General features: G+C 38.8%; 1 protein-coding gene across 2 annotated transcripts in view; it reads right to left on the bottom strand.

Annotated features, from left to right (window-relative positions):
- USP7 (ubiquitin specific peptidase 7) overlaps positions 1 to 18,413 on the bottom strand; it is a 70,839-nt gene that overhangs the window by 19,581 nt on the left and 32,845 nt on the right. For both annotated transcript variants that reach the window (XM_064725694.1, XM_064725695.1), the window contains 11 exons: positions 14,820 to 15,018; positions 13,318 to 13,456; positions 12,524 to 12,612; positions 11,698 to 11,806; positions 6,768 to 6,898; positions 4,379 to 4,433; positions 3,777 to 3,857; positions 3,592 to 3,682; positions 2,765 to 2,847; positions 1,710 to 1,819; positions 700 to 856 (listed from right to left, as the gene is read on the bottom strand). In XM_064725694.1, the coding sequence (XP_064581764.1) occupies positions 700 to 856; positions 1,710 to 1,819; positions 2,765 to 2,847; positions 3,592 to 3,682; positions 3,777 to 3,857; positions 4,379 to 4,433; positions 6,768 to 6,898; positions 11,698 to 11,806; positions 12,524 to 12,612; positions 13,318 to 13,456; positions 14,820 to 15,018 (1,244 nt within the window). The remainder of the gene's footprint in view (positions 1 to 699; positions 857 to 1,709; positions 1,820 to 2,764; positions 2,848 to 3,591; positions 3,683 to 3,776; positions 3,858 to 4,378; positions 4,434 to 6,767; positions 6,899 to 11,697; positions 11,807 to 12,523; positions 12,613 to 13,317; positions 13,457 to 14,819; positions 15,019 to 18,413) is intronic.

An 18,413-nucleotide genomic window follows, 5' to 3' on the forward strand; every position in this document is an offset into this window, starting at 1 on the left:
TGTGCTCAGCATAAGGAAGTCCATAAATACTAAACCTTTACTGAACATTTTATACTGAGCACCAAAAGCACAATAATTATTCCAAGAAGCTTTTCTTAAGACTTCAAATATCTAATATTTCTGAAGGAAACATAAATCTACTTTATCTGTTGTAAAATGAAATAAAAAGCAGAGATGCACAAGACAACCAGTAATTATTTGTACATTAAGAGCAATATGCATCAAATTTCAAATTAAAACAATAAAGCCAATTAAGAATCAATTACAAATAGCAATAAATTCACAATAAAATCTGACTTCTACTCTTACTGTGAACAATCATGTACACACAAAACCAGTCACCTCAAGGGAAGAGGCACCTGACCTATAAATGTCCGATCCAATCAAGTCACCTAAACCTGGAACAGTGGGACATACACAAACATGCTGAACTTCTGAGTCACAGAAACACTGCAAATACTCATATTTGCTTTAGCAAAGTCAGCCTCAAAAAAATGCTGGATAAAATCTGATTGCAGAACTTCAACACATACACACACAAGAGAAGGGATTCCCTCAGCTAAAAAGTCTTTTGTTAAAAGCTAAGTGTGTATGAACACTTCTTTTAGGGAAAGAAAATTCTGAAGATTTGCCCATTATAAAAACTGCAAGTATGCATTTACAACACACAAATCGTTTTAGATGCTTTTCAATACTCACTTTGCCATCACCCTTTGGATTTAAGTAAACAACATAATGTCCACCATGGTTATCTCCACTGTGTACTAGAACTGCATGGAGAATGTAATTTGCAGGATCTTTAGGATCTGTTTTTTGCAAAAATTCATCTAGTGGCAACTGTTCAGGAAATTCAAACCTAGTTTCAAAAAGAATGGAGACAGTTGTATTTTTAGTTAAGATAGACACACATTCTTAGGCACCATTATGGAACACTATGTGTACCCTTAAAGCAAAGAATAAAAACTGAACATGTTACTATTACAATGCCACTTCTAACCAGGACATGCTGCATACAGTGGCAGAATTTATACTGTTTAAAAATGGAATAAAAATAAACTTTTCAAGCAGCACAGGAAAGCATGCCCTCAGTAACAAGGGCAAGAGCACTTCAACTGAATTAGGGCTGGTTTGGATTCACTGCATCAAGGCAAAAGCTTTAAAATCTGTTATTTTCTAGCAGACAAATGCAGCTTCCCTAGCACAGGTACCACTCGACTGGAACATTACTCAGAAATATCTCACCTTGGTGAGAATGATATAATTGCAATAAACATTTGGTTTACAACCAACCCTGTATCTCCTCAAGAAATTATCAGCCTCTGCTTACAGTGAGTGGGCAAATGTCTCTCCCTCCATCCATGGAAACAGATGGAGGGCAAGCAGGTAACTCCTTACTCATCCTGCTCACTCTGGGGGCAGCCCAGCCACACACTGCACAAAGGAGCTACACAAGCCACTAAAAGATGCAGGCACCTGTTCATGGTGAAAACAATCACTGTGGATTACTAAACATTCAATTTGTCATTCTGAACTTCAAAGTTCAACCTGTGCACCTTTAGGGCACCTCCACTGTGTGTGACTGCACATGCCTGCCTCAGAGCTTAGTCAAAACCAGGATTTTGGGAAGCTATTTTTTGCTATAATACATTCACAGGTCTAAGTGCTACCAAAAAACCCAACCCACACACTAAACCAACCAACCCACTTACCTATCATTTATCTTGATGTTTTGGTCAGTCTGAGGATCATACATAAACCTCATGAGCTGTAGGTGTAATACTGGTGGCAGTGTTAGGAACTTCACACCTTTCTCTGCCTCCTAGACATTTTAAAGGAAACAGAGGGTTGAAATTGTAGGATTTTTGGCAACTCAAAATACTTGTTTGTTGCAGACACTCCTCATATGGACTTTTATAGACTTGACAACACAATGTGCACCAGAATGGTTCAAAAAATGGGTGCAATTTGAGTATCCTAATGCTGCACCAACCTCTCATGAGCTACTCCAGTAACACAAAAACTCAAATTAAATTAAATTTAGGCCACTCATACACGGATATGTGGACACCTCACTGCATTAAGAGCAAGTTACCTGCATAATTCAAAACGGAAGAATACGGAGGCAAAAGCTCATTTTTGATCAATTAAGAATTTCATGTTCATTGCATCCTGCCAACAAGGATTTGGCTACTGTGCTATACCTTCCCAAGAGCTAAAGAATATATAGAACATTACTGACAAAACCTGGTATGTCAAAGCTGCAGAAATAAGCTTCAGTAAAACATTATTTATAAAGGACTTCAGCTTACTCCAGTGGTGCAGCAAAGTGCAACTGAAGAGCTCAGAAACACGTGTACACACATAAATGTTTCATTTCCATGGGTTCACTTGGTGTTCTTGCTGAGAATACAAACATGAGCTCTCCAAAGTTACTTTTAGAGCTATGCTACTTTTTCACTTGACACATGGAAAAACAGACTACTCATAGAGGAAAAACTTCTCAGTCTTGAGATTGGTGGAAAAGCAAACCATTCTAGCAACTGGAAGACTTGGACCTATAAAACTCACTACAAATTAAATTGCTGTAAAATGTGAGCTCCATTTTAAGAAACCTAACACCAAATAAGAGGAGCTTTAAAAAAAGCTTGTCTAAGACAAAACATCACCAAAATCAGTTGATAAAATCTAGAATGGGTTTTGCAAGACTGTTATTTTATCAAAGATAAAGAAATAAGATTTAAAACCAGGTTTAAAAAAACAATACCTGCAAGCCATGCTCTCCTGCATCATACTTGTTATCACCATCCAACTGCTCCACTGCAACGTAGTCAATGAAGGACTCAAAAACTGAATGAAAAAAGATTGGGAAAAAATGTACGTTTACTCTAGCCTGCACAATATTAATCAAATTAAATATTAGGACAGAAGAGTTTGTGTTTGAGTACTCCTGTCCTTACTTTAAGTATAATTTTATATTGTTTAAGAATATCAAGAAATGCACCATATTGCAGAGGCATATCTAAGAATACCAGCAGATTTTAAAATCACACAGCTACAGCTGTCTGCCACAACTTCTCAACTTCACAAGCATCAAGCCAATGTCTCTGTTTGCTGGACTCTTACACATCCTTTCCCATGCCCAGTTGCTCAGTAAAGAGACGACAAGGGACCCCTGTGATGAGTAGTTAAGTCTTTTTTTGTCTTACTACTATGGCCAGGTCTAAATAAGAATCTATTTTATCCAAGTTCATCATTATATGTAAATTATAACTACTGTGACAATACCACTGTGATCACCATGGCACAGTCTTATGACACCAGAAAACTCCTGAAGTTCTTAGAGCTTCATGAAAAGATACCAGTGAGAGAATGAGGGAGAAAGAAGCAGGGAAAGGAAATGGAATAAGGAAAAAAAAAGAAATGTAATGCAGGCAGAAACATATTCTGCATTGAAAATGTTTTCTGTAAGTTGTCCTAAAGCACAAATTTCCAACCACTATGCACCAACAAATCCATTTAAAAACAACAGGCACTGAATTTGTCCAGCATGCTGAAGAACTGGATGGGTGCATATCACAATGTATCACTTACTGTTTTTCTTTCCCTTTATACTTAGCTGGATGTCATAATAATCTTCTATTCGTTCAGACCGATAGTCCACGTGCTTGCATTGGATATAAGACTGCAAACAAAACCAAAACAACACAGAAGTTCAGTTTTATAAAAGTAACAAGAAATAATTTAAATTATTTTTGAGAAAGGTATAAAATACATACCACCATCTTCCCTCTGAACAATTTAGGGATAGTGCCTTCTACACACGTGCCTTTCATTTTATTTTCCACATTATCAAGCAGCTGAAAGAAACAGTTTTTACATAAGATAAACTTGCAGTTTTTAAATTTATTCATCACACACACGACTACTTAACTGATTAGATGCTAAGTCACTTGGACAGAAATGAAAAGTTAGTCTATTTGTACTGGCATCTCCTTTCTAGTCCTTTAAATCCTCCTCCTTCCCCTAAACTGAGGGCTACTCCAGCTACTCCATTCCTTTGAGTCTGCAAACCCCCACAGATCAAACAATGCATTTCATCTTCAAAACTGCACTTCTCTCCATGGCTATAAAAGTACCACTAGCACATGTTCCAGCAACTTTCAAGCCTCACTACTCTTTAAAAATTCCTCACCCACAAAAGGCCACAAGCAATCCCATTCTTAAAGAGAAACCAAGGCAAAAATTCTTGCCTTGAGTTAAATTAATCAGAGCCACTATTACTCTGATAGCTCCTATGCTATATTTTATATATATACACACACAGAATATCAAGAGACATTTATACATCACAGACCAGCAAGAAATAGTATCAACATACCACTCGACATAATTCCTGGACATCATGTTGCATGAAGCTGTCTAAAGTTTCCCACCTTTGTAAGGCAAATAAATAAAAAATTACTAATTAGGAAAAAAAAACACCTGAAAAGACATTTGTTGATTTCTTTGCAGATCAAGAATGTAATATACAGCAAGCTGTACAGACTGAGATTTAGGACTGGCTGATGCACAGGTTCTCCAGCTGTGTAGGAAGAAGGGGCAGGGAACTTGAGGGAGATTTTGGCAGCTGTTCTGAGCCCACCCCACTTCTCCTGTGTGGGACTGGGGCAAGGACAGCAAAGGCTCTGGGTGAGGAGGCCACAGCCAGGCTGTTGCCTTTCCAGCCTCTGTTCACGCCAAAAAACTCTTAAATAAAGGCTTGGGGGCAATTCAATGCCATCAGTTTCCACAGCAGGTTTCCAGCTGCCTCTCTTCTGAGGGCCCTTCAGGTGCAGTCAAGTGGTGTTCAGGGATTATTTCAGCACAGGAAAGGAAGCAAATGGATTTATAGGAAAGACTGGCTCCTTTGTGCTCATCTAAACAGTTAATCCTGGGCATGCAGTAACTGCAAGGAGGCATTCAGCTTTCTGAGCTGTCCATGTGCAAACACAGGGTGTGAAAGCAGGGGTGAGGGCAGCAGGGTCTCAATGCCTCACAGCCAGCATGGCACACTGCAATGAGGGTGTTCAGCACTCCTGCCTTCAATAAAACAAGAAGCACAAAGTGTTTCTCGTTCCAGCATTAAATACACCTGTGAAAACTGTAACTTCAACTCAAGAAAGCTTTTTAAGTTCTAAATCTCTGACAACATTTTTTGCAGCAGTCACCCAGCACTCCCAGCTGTATAAAGTGAACTGTGCTGACTGTAGGCTCCAGGTTCAGTGTGATGCTCCCCCCTGGCCCTGGAAGCAGCAGCAGGGTGATCAGGAGCAGTGCTGACTTTATCCTCCCTCCCACTCTCTTCTCACTGACTCACCCCCACTGTCACATGGCAGCAAACTAATCTCCCAAGTGTGCCAACAACTGTGTGGGGTCCACATTAAACAAGCTGAATCAAGTGGCCTGTCAGATAATTAAGAATAGAAAATAATGCCCTGACTCTCTAGGCTTTAAACACTAGCCAGCTCATAGGACAACCAAAGAAAAAGGTCACACACTAAAATTGGGATAAAGAAGGGCTCCTTCAGACATGGCATCATTTTCTACTTAAAGTCAAACCTAGAAATTCACAACACTCAGTAAAAAGTAATACCCTAATAATACCCGAGCACCCAGGGCTCACAAGGCCAAAATCCCCTCTTTGATTCAATGGTGATGCAAGGGGGAAACCTAAATCTTCAAACATATTCTAAAATTCTTTTCCAAGAACAAAAACAGGCATGAACACATTTTTTGAACCCTGCTGTTGGATACAAAATTAAGCACCTGCAACACCCTTGGAAATGGCCTCTTCAAGCTACTGCATATTGGGATCTTAACTGGAGATGGAATATTTACTTTACCACCAAGTCCTGTCCTGTTACAGGATAGGAGCACTGATACACCAAATATACAGTCTGCCAGTAGGAAGAGGGTATGGCCAAATAAACAGACAACACTGAGGGTCTGATTTCCTTTTAAGATTCCCCTAAAGGGGAAGAGTCAAGGTTGCCAAGACACAAGGTTGCAAAGACGTTGTTTTAGGACAGAGCACAACTACAGGTTGTAGCAGCAGATGCAGGATGAACAACTGTATGAAAAAGATGATACAAAGTGTACTTTGAAATAAGATATGTTCCTAATGTGTTTTGAAATAAAACAGGGCTTGTCAGTATTACTACAAAACTAGCCTATAAGTACAGTGAGACAAAGTAATACAAAATAAAGTATTTCAGAATTGACTTTAATTAAATCCTACTCTGCACTTACAAGACATGCAAAGAGAAGACTTGTAAAGGTTATACTAATGTTAATCTTTCTGTCCTAACTTGTGTCTTCAGTATGCTGTAGGAAAATGTTACAGCAGCCATCAATGTTCAACAGCATGGACATGCAAATAACTGCTATTGCACTAATTCTAAAACAGATTTCATGTTTCAATGACTTTTCTTCTGAATTTTACTCAAGTCAAACGCATCACACAATGTTCAGGTAAATGATAACCCTGCTTTTAACAGCTCTGTTTCTGTACCATTCACCTTCCCAAAAAATCTGACTTTTGGACCAGCTGTCTTAGTACTGGCTACAAATAAAATCCTATGCAAGTAAACTACAGAAAGCTAACAATTAAAACCATATTGCATTAACACTTCTCTGAACCTCTCTAAAAGTAACCTTAATATTATCTTTTTAAAGAAAAGCTTTATGAAGTCCGAGTTCAATAAACAGTCCAGGTTTCTGAAACTTACCCAAATGATTTTGTTAGCTTTTTAGTTCCAACTGGTTTGTCACTATGTTGCAGCTCATAAAACACTCTTTGCAATGCTAAAGGAACACTTTTGGATGAATCATCTCCTTCTGTGGGCATCATGTACACAGCCTGAAAAAGCATTTAGTTCAATTAGTATCAGAAAAGTTTATTGCTCATCCTGTTTAATGCATTCTTTCCTCTTCAGTGACTTCCTTCATAGAACTCAATTTAATCAACACTTCAAAAAAGTCTGAAAAAAATCTTGTACTGTAGTGTAAAAACATTAATTGTCTGGAACAACTCTTCCTAGAGCACAGTGGTTAGAAAAATGTGAACAACAGATTCCATTCATAGTTATTTTATCTAAGTAGCTCCCTTATTCCAGCCTAGAACAGTAAATGCACTAAAGCATTTAACACCTTCAAATACCTTCTCATGCCCAGTATGTCTCTGCAATCATCACAGTAGGACCAGATATAGCAGTCAATACCACAGACTTGAAAATAACTGGTTTTGTGAAAAAGCAACCACATGAAACCATAAAGGGCAACAAGTGAACAAAACCAGAAATGGTCCACATGGAGAAAGATGTCAGAGGAAGCTCTGGGAGTTCCTGATTCATTCATTCATTCCTACTTAACGTCATCGCTGTCCAGCAAATAAACAGCTTAACAATTCAATTCACTGATTATACTGACCTGGGAAGGATTGGGAACAAAGAAATCACACAAATAGACCAAACAGGGATTAGGAGAGTTCAATAGTCACTGAGATAAGATTTACTTTTTAAAAAGTGTACAGCAATATATCTAGGGGAAAGGAAGAGCAAACAAAAGGGAGATGTTCATTTGAGAAGCGTAAATATAAAAAGGAACAGACAGCCCTGGAAGGAGATTAGGCAACAAATGAAACTAAAAAAGCCTCCAATATTAAGCAGCATATGAGAAAATAACCTGTTAAAACCAGAGAAATTGCCATCTGAATTTCTGCCTGTGAAACACCAGGGAATGATCCATTTCTAAGAGTGAAGTGCTGAAGTGGACCTGGGTGCATTTAGGATTTTTTATTTAATTTTCAGAAGTTACCAGTCAATAGAGATGATCTAAAACAGAATCATGAACACAAGTAACTTCCAAATTTTATTCCTCCTCAGTTGCAAGCTATACTGTTAATAGCACTTACACATATTAAAAGGAAGCATTAATAAAAATTCAAAATATATCAACTTCCTTGCTCCACTTTGAAATTTGCTTAAACTTTTTATAATTTTTTTTAATTGAGGAAAATTGCATCTTCAGTTTTATCACTGGCAACAGGTTTTAACTGTTGAAACTCAATAAACCTTTTCCAGTTGTTTTATTTTTATCATCCAAATGCAGAATCCCAGTTAACCAGGTTGATCTGGGAAAACCTCAAATATCACTAGATAGAGTTATACCTTCAATTTCACAAGCAAAAGTTATTTTTTGCTTTAAAATATCAACACCAGAACAAGTCAGCACCTTGAAGAATCAACTTTAAACCTCTTCCTGTACCTGGTTTATGAACCTTTTTAAGGGTAGGTGTCACTAGCTAACAGTAGGAACAAAAGTAGTTGAATGATCAAGCCTCAGATCTTCCAAAACTCTATCATCAGTCTCTATTAACCTTTTTGAACATCTTATAAATGCTTTTTAAAAAACAAATAGATAGATACTTGCTATGTTAAACAAATAGAAACAAAGTGTGAAAATCAAGTCATGAAAAAATGCAAATATAGTCAGTGTTGATACATTCAAAAAATAAATACTAATATGCTAACCTACAGCAGGCTAAAAATCAATCTTGTGATTGACTCTTCCTTCAAAAATGCATAAACTAGAGATCAGAATACCTTGATAATTAATCAGAATCAAATCCTTTGCCTTTAGTTCCCAATTTTTAAAATGTTTTTCTCATATACCATCTGGACAATTAATTCCCTTCCTATATCTCTCAAGTAAAACTCAAACAGTAATTTACAACTTACTTATAATTACTACATTCCAGTTGTCATTGAATAAAAACACCAGTTTTACTTCTTTGGAAATTCTACGTGTGTTATGACAAAGCAGACATTTAACACAGCCTTTCTTGGCTCTTCATTCTGTTTCTGTATTTAGGTAATATTGGAGCTCATTTCTCTAAGTTTAAGTGTTTCTCCACACTACCACTTTTTAAATATTATCCTCTTCAAAGCTTTTTTTGCCTTATCCTCCCAGATTCTGAAAGCTTGACCTCATGATAAAGGAGTGAGGCATTCTGATCCATGTAAAATAGCAGGGTGTCTCATTTAACACCTGAGAAGTTCCCTCAGGAAATGAACATTAAAGAGGGGTAGGAACATGTACAGGCATATTGAGAGATATGAGAAAAATTTTAGATATTTACATAATAATAGAATGCTACAGGTAACTTTGAACACATTGCTTAAAAACAGGAATTACTGAAAGAAGGGAAATAAATACCGTGCATGGAATTCTAAGGTTAGGTAAAATATATTGGATAACTTGAGTAGAACCAGATCAGGGAGAAATGGACCAGCATTTATTATTTTAATGTATTTATATAAACATTCTGTAACGTTCTTTTGAGTTGTAGGGACTTTTACAAGGGAACCAGCAGAAAGTTCCAAACTGCACTGAATGCAGCCACAGGCATTAAAGGGACACCTCAGGTATCAGAGCTCAGGGTGACACCTGGACCCTCTGGGAAGTCACCCCTGCCCCTACTGGAATAAGCACACATTTATCACTCCCAAACAACAAATACCAATGTGCTCTAATGTCAAAGCTCCTTTCTTTATTCTCTACCACTGAAGCCACCTCTTGTTGCTTAAGAGGGAGGTCTCATTTCCAACCAGAGCCTCCCATGTGCCATGGGGAAGCAGAGCAGAGAAGAAAGGAGCTCTCCATCATCCTCACCCACGCTTCCCCAGGGCCTGACTTGCCACAGGGATGTGCCTGCCTTTGCTATTGTTCATTGCTTCCCCAGCTCTGCTCCTGACAGCAGCTCCTCTGTGAACAAAGCTCAAGTAACAGCAACAGAAATCATTGTTTCTTCCAAGGAAGGAGGATTCACTGAAATTATGGAAATGGTGAAAAGCAAACCAAGGGTACTGCACGTTTTGTTTTATTTTACCTTGGTTTAAGAAGAACAAGTTTGGACAAAGTGAAAACAAAAATGCAAAATTTACTTTTTTCAGACAAAGCAACAACTGCTTCTTCCTGATGTGTACCAATGGCAGATAAGAGCTAAAGCTGTCTAAAACTGTCACTGTTTTTTTCATCTGTTCTGTTTGGTGGTGCTCTGAATGAGCAAGGAATTGAACATTCCAGCTGATGTCCAGGAACACTTCCATAAAGGAAGCTGCAGCTACCAACTCTAGAAATTAAGTTTTCTCACACGGTCACTACCCAGATATTAAGAGATGCTAAAAGTTGCTTTTATTTTGGAGCTGGGGAAGAAGCACAGGAAATGCTTGGTAAGCTTAGTTCAGTTGAAACCAATCTGTATTACAAAAAGAATTCCTTCTTCACTACTTCATGGTACATACTGATTTAGTGGGTACAAGACAGTCTTGAACAAACTACTCAACTGCATTAGATGGAGTTATTACAAAAACACTTTTTTTTCTCTCAAGAGCAAAGTGAGTTATCCAAAAGAGTAAAATGCACAAACACTGAGTGCTGAGCAAAAAGAACAGGCACTATAATGAGTGATAAACTGAATGAGTAAATTATACCTCCTGCAAAAAAAGGAACAGGTGCATCATGTAAAACAAGTCAAGTATTTATCTGTTGTCCATGGCATTAGGAAGATCTGTTACATTCTATTGGAGTTTGAAGTGTTATTTTTTTTTTGCAGTGCTTCAGAGTAAACAGCATTACAAAGAGAAAAAAGAAATGCCAACTGGGACACTTACCACAGGGATATAAAAAGTAAGATGGTGGGAAATTACAAATAGTGGAAAGCAGGTACATCAAAAAGGGAAAAGAAAGCTTAACTGAACTGCAACTAGTCTACATAAGAGAAAGTCCAAGTTAGAGCAGTTCATTTTCACTAAGAGACAGACAGTAAGTGCAGAAATGCACAGAAAGATGAATTAGGATCAATAGGAAACTCCAATACATTGAATAGTGCCACATTGTTTTTTTTCTCCAAGTACATTCCCTCTTCTAAATAGCCACCTCCAATATCTAGTCACCACTTCTGCTTTTAATCCCAGTAAGGGTACTGCACAATTTTAAAGTTATACATTATCTAGTGTATTTTATCCTGGCTTTAGATGAGATATTTATTAAAAAGGTATTTAAAGCAGCTCTTTCCAGCAAAGAAATAACACCTACAGTAAACAAAAAAATATTACTAAAGTAAATATAAAATTATGTTGTTTGAACTACTGAAAATGTAATGTTTTGCATCACTACAGAATGGCAACCATAATAACAAAAAAATTGTGCTGCATATTAGCAATTTCAAGATGGAGCAAATGTGTATCTTTGTGCATTGTTTATGGGCTGAGAAGTCATAATTCCCTATTTTAAGTATTTCAGAAAAGGGAAAATTGTTTCATCTTTTATCTTCAAGGTTAAACTGCTTTCCCTGTCCCCAGCAATTCCTAGCAATATTAACATATAATACAGAATACAGAAACACCCCCTAAGCTCAGGTGCTCTGCTTCAGGTGCTCTGCCTGCTTCCACAGAAGACAAAAGCTTGTGTTCCACAAACTACAAAAGGAAGCTTCCTGTGCTCTGCCTGCAGTAAGACATGCATCACCATGTAAGTCACAACTCTCTGAAAGGATAAAGGAGGCAAAAGGATCACACAGGTCTGTTTTGAAGTATTTAGAAATGCTAATTAAAACAGCCAATGTTATAATCTCATGTTCTTTCATGTATTGCTTACCTTTCGTAGCTGATTTGTGAAAAATAAAGTCTGTAACAAACTGTTCATGTAACAAGTTGCTCCCTGGTTCTTTAGGCCAACATATCCTGTGTGCTTCTTTGAATCCCACCTAGAAAATAATTTGTGGTTAAAAACAAGGAAGTTCTGTATTCCAACAATAAAGAGTGTTTGTTCTAAGGTAGCTGCTGGTAGGTATCAGCTACTCTCCACTGCCACTGAAGGTTCAAACTCCACTCCACTGCTGCCTGCTAGTAACAACAGGCTTTGCAATTAGATGCTTAGTGATTTTACTACCTTTTTTTAAAAAAAATATGTCCTATATGGCAAAAAAAGGATGTCCTGGGAGAGTGTCCTGGAGCTCAGAGCTGTACTTTTAAGGGCAAGTCTGCACCTCTGTACAACCCCACTGTTTACAAGTGCCACGAAGGAGAACAACTGAGATGAAGCAGTTTTACAACAACTGTAAACCAAGGTTACACAGCACTTGGCTGCTCCTGAAACCCCATCAGCTCCCACACCACAAATGCTCAGGCCACAGCTGCAGAGGTATTCAATCACAAACCAACTCACACACAAGCTGAGGCTCTGCAGCATTTTGCTGACTGATGCAAACAAAAATTTAAGCTATACAAAATCTCTGTGACTATGAAAAAATTGCCATGTGAGAATTCATCAACCAGTAGTGACAAAGTGACAATGTCTGATGGGAGCTACAAATGACAATAACACAGAACACTTGAATGATCACAAACAACATAAAAATATTAGAATTACACAGAATATAAGAATTTTTAACACTGCTTTGTTTTTAATCAAAGATACTTACGCTACTCCGTGTGGAGCATCTGCTTGAACATAGACTTCAAAAGTAACTTTGTCCTCTTCTATAAAGCCTTTTTCAGGATCAGTAACTTCCTGTAAAACACCAATGACACAGGAACATGAAAAGTGGAACATGCAACATGGCTGCAGTAAAGCATCCTGTTAGACGCCACTTTCTAATTTGCAAGCCTGAGTTATCAGTAGTAATAAACTGAAGAAGAAAAACTGAAGAACACCAAAGCAGTTGTTTTTCCACTTACTAGATTTTAATTCTTTTTTAGTGTCTCAGTACAGGAAACTTGTTTCTGCCTTTTAAGATTTTGCAGTAGTTTTTTGGTTTTTCAATGATGTAAGAGTTGGTAATCAAATGTTCTGCTTCTTCTGGACAATATTCCAAAACTTTTGCAAATGCTTAGAAAGCTCTCACAATTCAAGAGAAACCTTAGTAGTACTATCAGGGCATTAAACATACATGTACATACACAGAAAGAACACAAGGAAATGCAAGCAAATTTATGCTGCTTCAGAATGTCAGTGACTATCACTTAGTGATAACCAAACACAAGCAGTCAGGCAGAAAATAGTAATAAGGGAATATTTAAATTACAACATAAGTAAAAGCACTCTTTAAAAACTCAAATTAACAGAGTAAGAAATTGAAAAGAAATCAGCAATGATAGAAAAAAACCCATCAGCTTGGGGAAAAAAACCCTTTGCTATCAGCATCTCAGTATGCAGGAGCACAGGTACAAAACTGCTCCTACCTAGCAATAGATTAATACATGTCCAATTACTTACACTCCAGGCCATGAAGTTAGAAAAGCCCCAGTCATTCTCCTTGTGAAAGAACAAGTGACTAATACGACGACTGAATGATTTTTCATCATCCTTGTAGTTTATTATCTTGAGAACTGCTTGTGCATGACAGGACCATGACCTATAAATACAGAAGAAACACTTGAAACTCTTTCAAAACCAAGCTTTTTATAGCAAGTTACATAATTTTTTTTGTTAGGAATTTTTGGTTCATTACTTTCACACATCTGATTTTTTTTTCTTATTAGATGTTAATTGTTATTGAGGGCATGAACCTCTGGGGCTTTCTGAAGCCACATTATGAAGCTGGAATGGAGATTTTCTTATGGCAACAGTGTTGACAAGAAAGTGTCAGGGACTTGCAGGTTGTTTAAGAAGCTGAGGGCTCCCCCAGGTGAGTTAGCTCTGATCTGCCTCACTGCACAGGGATGGGCAGCTCCAAGTGCTCTTGGTGTCCACAGACAGGGAGGTCTCAGCCTTTGGGAAGCAAAGGATGAGGAGTTCTACCCTCCCTCCCACAGGATAAACTCCCCTACACTAATTGTCCCAGCAGCACTTCATGACCACTGTGTTCAAAACCACCACTTGTGCAAGGCAATCAGTGTGGACACAGCTCAGACCAGGTCCTGGCACTGCCTCATGCACTGGCACTGCTTGCTCAGCTCCACCAGCGGCACCTTGGTTGGTACTTCTGAAGATCACCCTTTTTCTATAAATGCTTGGATGTGAATCACATGGCCTGTGACTTGTGAATACACTTACAACTTTTTCTTTACATTCTGCCCTGAGCACTCATCTCTAAATTCTAAAAATTATGAAGAAGTGAATTTATTATTCAGAGTAAACAACAAGCTTTGTGAGATTCAGGGCCAGAATGGAGTTACCCTATTGGAAAGGACACCTGAGAGGTCTGCACTCTTCCTGAGTAAGCTACAGGAATGCTCCAGAAATTTGTATTTATCTTTTTAAATTTTTCTGTTATTTCCAAAAGTGGTCAAAGGTAGTCAGTGTTGATCAGCATGCAGGACCCCAAGAACACACACATGTTCAGATCTTTATGGATGAGTGATGGACTCCACTTAAGGAGAGCACTCATGCCCTGCTCTGCCTGCACTGGTAGCAGTTACCTGCTCACATGCTTCACAAGGCAGCATTTATAGCTTGGCATGGATAGAGAAACTCCATTTTCATTTGAAATAAACCCAGAACTTTTTCCATGCCAAGAAAACTGTCAGTCAAGGGTTTCTCCTTCAGCAAGCATATATCTAAATTCTACCACAAACTTCTAGTCACTCAAGCTGATTTTAGCTCATCCTAAAGAGGAGATTATTCTCATGCTTTGAGATTCAGAAAGGTGGGGGATAAAGGGCACTTAAACCCTTGCAATTCTTTCCTCTTACAGAAAGCAAGGGTTAGTTTGTATTTCTTGCAATAGATTAACCAGTATCAAGGGAGGAGCTGTACAATAATTGAAAGGCTCTTACGTGGAATCAGACTCAGCATTGCACTGAAGGAAGAATCCTACACTCTTTTGGTGAGGTCTGTCGGGGTAGAGCCGAGGCATCACCATGATCTTCCACGGCAAATTCCGAACGAAGCACGGCGGGCTGAGCACTGACTCACTCAACCTGTTGAAGCGTTCCACTGTAAACTGAAACGTTGCTTCTGATCGCCAGCTTGTATCTGTAACACACACACACAGCGTGGCTTCAAACACCTCACCTTCCTCACTCCAAAATGACCAACATCATGGAACATGAGCATGTTTCATGTAGTGGAATATTGGCAGCAACAAAAACATCCCCATCCCACAGGACTTAATTACTGACATCTCAATTTTTTCATTTTGAAAAACACTGCAACTCCATTCAGGCAAACACGGCACTGCAAGACACATTCCTTTTGTACACTATTTCCTCCAATGCTTCTTTGGATTTGTTACCACTGCAGCTTCTTTTAAAGCAGCAGGTGCAGTAAGACAGAGACATCAAATGCTCTACAACAAAATCACAGCCCACTCTAACTCTTCTTGTTGTGTAGCATCTCCACAGCCCAGTTTAAGTCACTTCTCTGTGTGAACCCATATGCACAATAGAGTTTCACAATCTGTTCAAATGCCCTGTTTATATCATGTCACCATTTAGTTGCTTTTGGCTTGCAATAGTAGATTTAAAACAGATGAATGCCAGAGGATGGTTGTTGGATTTCTGTAAAATCGTATCAGTTTGCTGAAAATCAGCTCAAGAGTAGGGTCCTGTTTTCTTTGTGCTATGCAATGACTTTAGAGATTTTTAGTGGTCTAGCACTAAGTTAAATGAGACTATTTTTTTTCAAAGAGCTTATTTTGACACACACAATTTAAGTAATTTTGCCTTCTTCCCACATACCCAGTTCTTCACCTACCACAATCTGTTCTGCTTCTGTAGTACACAGCTATAACAGGGTGCTGGAGACTGTGACAGATTCAGCAAGGCACAAGGCCAGGCTCTCTTTACTGTGACACGCCTCATATTGCACTCAGAGAAAAAACCTGCAACTTATCCCAACAACTTGACAGGCCAGGGATGCACAAGACAGTGTCACTCCCTGGTTCCAGTCTGACACTGGTGTAACAGGGAATCCTCCTGGCTCTAAGGAGGTTGGATGAGCACACCCATGGTCACCCTGCTGCTCTCACTGCACAACCAAAGGTGTGTCACACATGCAGTGACACTGAAATCAAACAGCACTGAGGGACAACACCACTGAGGCAGAAGTCAGAGTGGGAGCTGTGACAAGGCACACAGTACAACAAAGGTGTCCCTGCCATACAGGGACAGCAGAGGTTTACTCAGCTTGGCACAGCACCAGACACAGCACTGAATCATTTTTCCAAAACACAGGTGAGTCCTGATTGCTACCTTAATTTAAAAATGGAACACTCTTGATTACAACATGCAACAGGGTAAAGATTATACATTTCATACAGAAAATTACCAAGTTTTAGCCACAACTGCTAGGGAGCTAGGAGAGATTTCATTCTTCTCCCTTGTGAAGCAGTTTTCATGCAGTTGTCCTACTCCTGAACTGCAACACAGAATATTTTTTGTGTATGGTCTGACAGCCCTAAGCACTCCAATTATCTCTTGGAGGTACTACAGCCCAAATCTGCTTCCTGTCCCCTCCACTCCTGCAAAGACCTTGGTGTTGCCCTGTGCTGTCAGCTTCCTCAGTAACATGAGAGTTCAAAGGATTACTTTCTCCTTTTTCCCTGCCTGGAAGTGCAGCTAACTACAGTCTGTCACCTACTTATAAAATGCTCTCTTCCCAGTTTCTCTACTCACTGCCCGTTGACAGAGTGAAGAGCTGATCCTCTACACCCAAGAACCTGACAGGCTGCAGACAGAGGAGCTCTAACTTGATTTGCAGCCAGGATGAAACAAACCTGTAACACACTTATTTTAAAATCAGTCTTGTATCACACGTGTATCTCAAACCAACTTGAGGCCACCTCCCTACTCACAATCATGATATCAGTGCTTCTGGGCTCAGCCTGAGCTTCCAAAAAACGAGCCAAGTTTGCTTTCTGCCTCCTTTGATGCAGCTTTCAAAGCACTTCAGCACAAGGATGCAGCAGTGCTGCTACAGTGTCAGCTAAAAAATGCAGCCCACGCAGCATCTGCAGATGCTTCAGAGAAAGTTTGCCTGTATTTCTTGGTTTCTTTTCAGGAAAGCCTGTGCATGAGAGCTCACCAGGGAATGGGAACTCTTCTCTGTAAAATATTTGAGCAAGCAGTAGTAACTGCTCCATAAAAATGCAGCCTTGTAACACAGGTCTACCCTAAAATAGAAGTTTCTTTAAAAATAACAACATTCCTTTCCTGTCAGTAAGCCTATTTTTTCTTAGGAACTATAATGGATTAAAGGATGAATTTTATTAGAAAAAGAAGTTTACATAGCAAACGTGAAAATTACACCAATAGATAAAGCCTTTTTTGCCACCATGAACATGTCCTCCAGATGCCAGTTAAAGACTGCAACAGGCAGCAGGATAATTTAGTGGTGACTGGCAAGTGAGACTTTTATAAATCCCAGAACTACAAATTGAACACAAAGTCAAAAGGATTGATCCAGCTGACAATACTTGGACAAATTACATGCAATGGACTGTCTTTGCTACATGGGAAACATTTTTTCATTGATGTGATGAATGTCACATTCAGCATCTTCACAGAAGAAAGATCCTTCAAATCAGAGATCCAAATACTGAACAGGATCCATTTTAAGGCTGAAACACATATTTAAATGTTGATACTTTGGGGAAAAGCAGATTTCTTTATTCTCTTAGTAAATGTTGCTACCTTGAAAGTGCACTGGAGTTATTAAAATATTCTGAACCTGAATTATTAATGGAGAAACTGGCTGAATATTCTATGAATATTTTAATAATGATCCAAATACAGCATGCAATACCAGCATATGGCTAAGACTGATGCTTCTGAAAGCCTTCTTGCCTCTGCAATTCCTCACAGAAATGAGACTTCAGGAGGTAATGGCAAAGCTGTGAGTTTATGTTCAGCTAGGGACCTTCTGTTTGAACTTTAACTTCTAAGAGAATTTACTCTATGTGTTGCTTTGAATACTCATGCACTTGCAAACAAGTTTTGATCAGAGCCTTGTTTTTAATATTTTTTACTTTATTTGCAGAGGCTGCTATTCCAGCTTTTAAAGTCTGGCTCATTTAAGTCCTTCTCCACACAAAGCACAGCACAGTCCTTCAGTTGTTTTTTTTTTTTTTAATTGCTAAGACTTCCCACAGAGCAGCAACAGGTACTGGTCACAGCCTTGAGAGAACACAGCCTTATCTGAAAGTCCTGCTGCAGGTGCACTGCTGCTCCCATTCCCTGTGCCTCACAATGCCTGCAGCCTGTTGCCTAGCAAAGGGGATGAGAGCTGCACTTTTTTTCCCCCCAATCTTATCAGTCATTTCTTTATGTGCTAAGCTGGAAGAACAAAACCAGCTCAAAAGTTTCTTGAACTCAGAAAATCACCAGAAAGCCGATTTTTATGATCCAGCTGGAAGCATCAACCTTTCATCT

This window comes from Zonotrichia leucophrys, chromosome 14 (assembly GCF_028769735.1).
Source record: "Zonotrichia leucophrys gambelii isolate GWCS_2022_RI chromosome 14, RI_Zleu_2.0, whole genome shotgun sequence".
In the NCBI taxonomy this organism is placed as follows: domain Eukaryota; kingdom Metazoa; phylum Chordata; class Aves; order Passeriformes; family Passerellidae; genus Zonotrichia; species Zonotrichia leucophrys.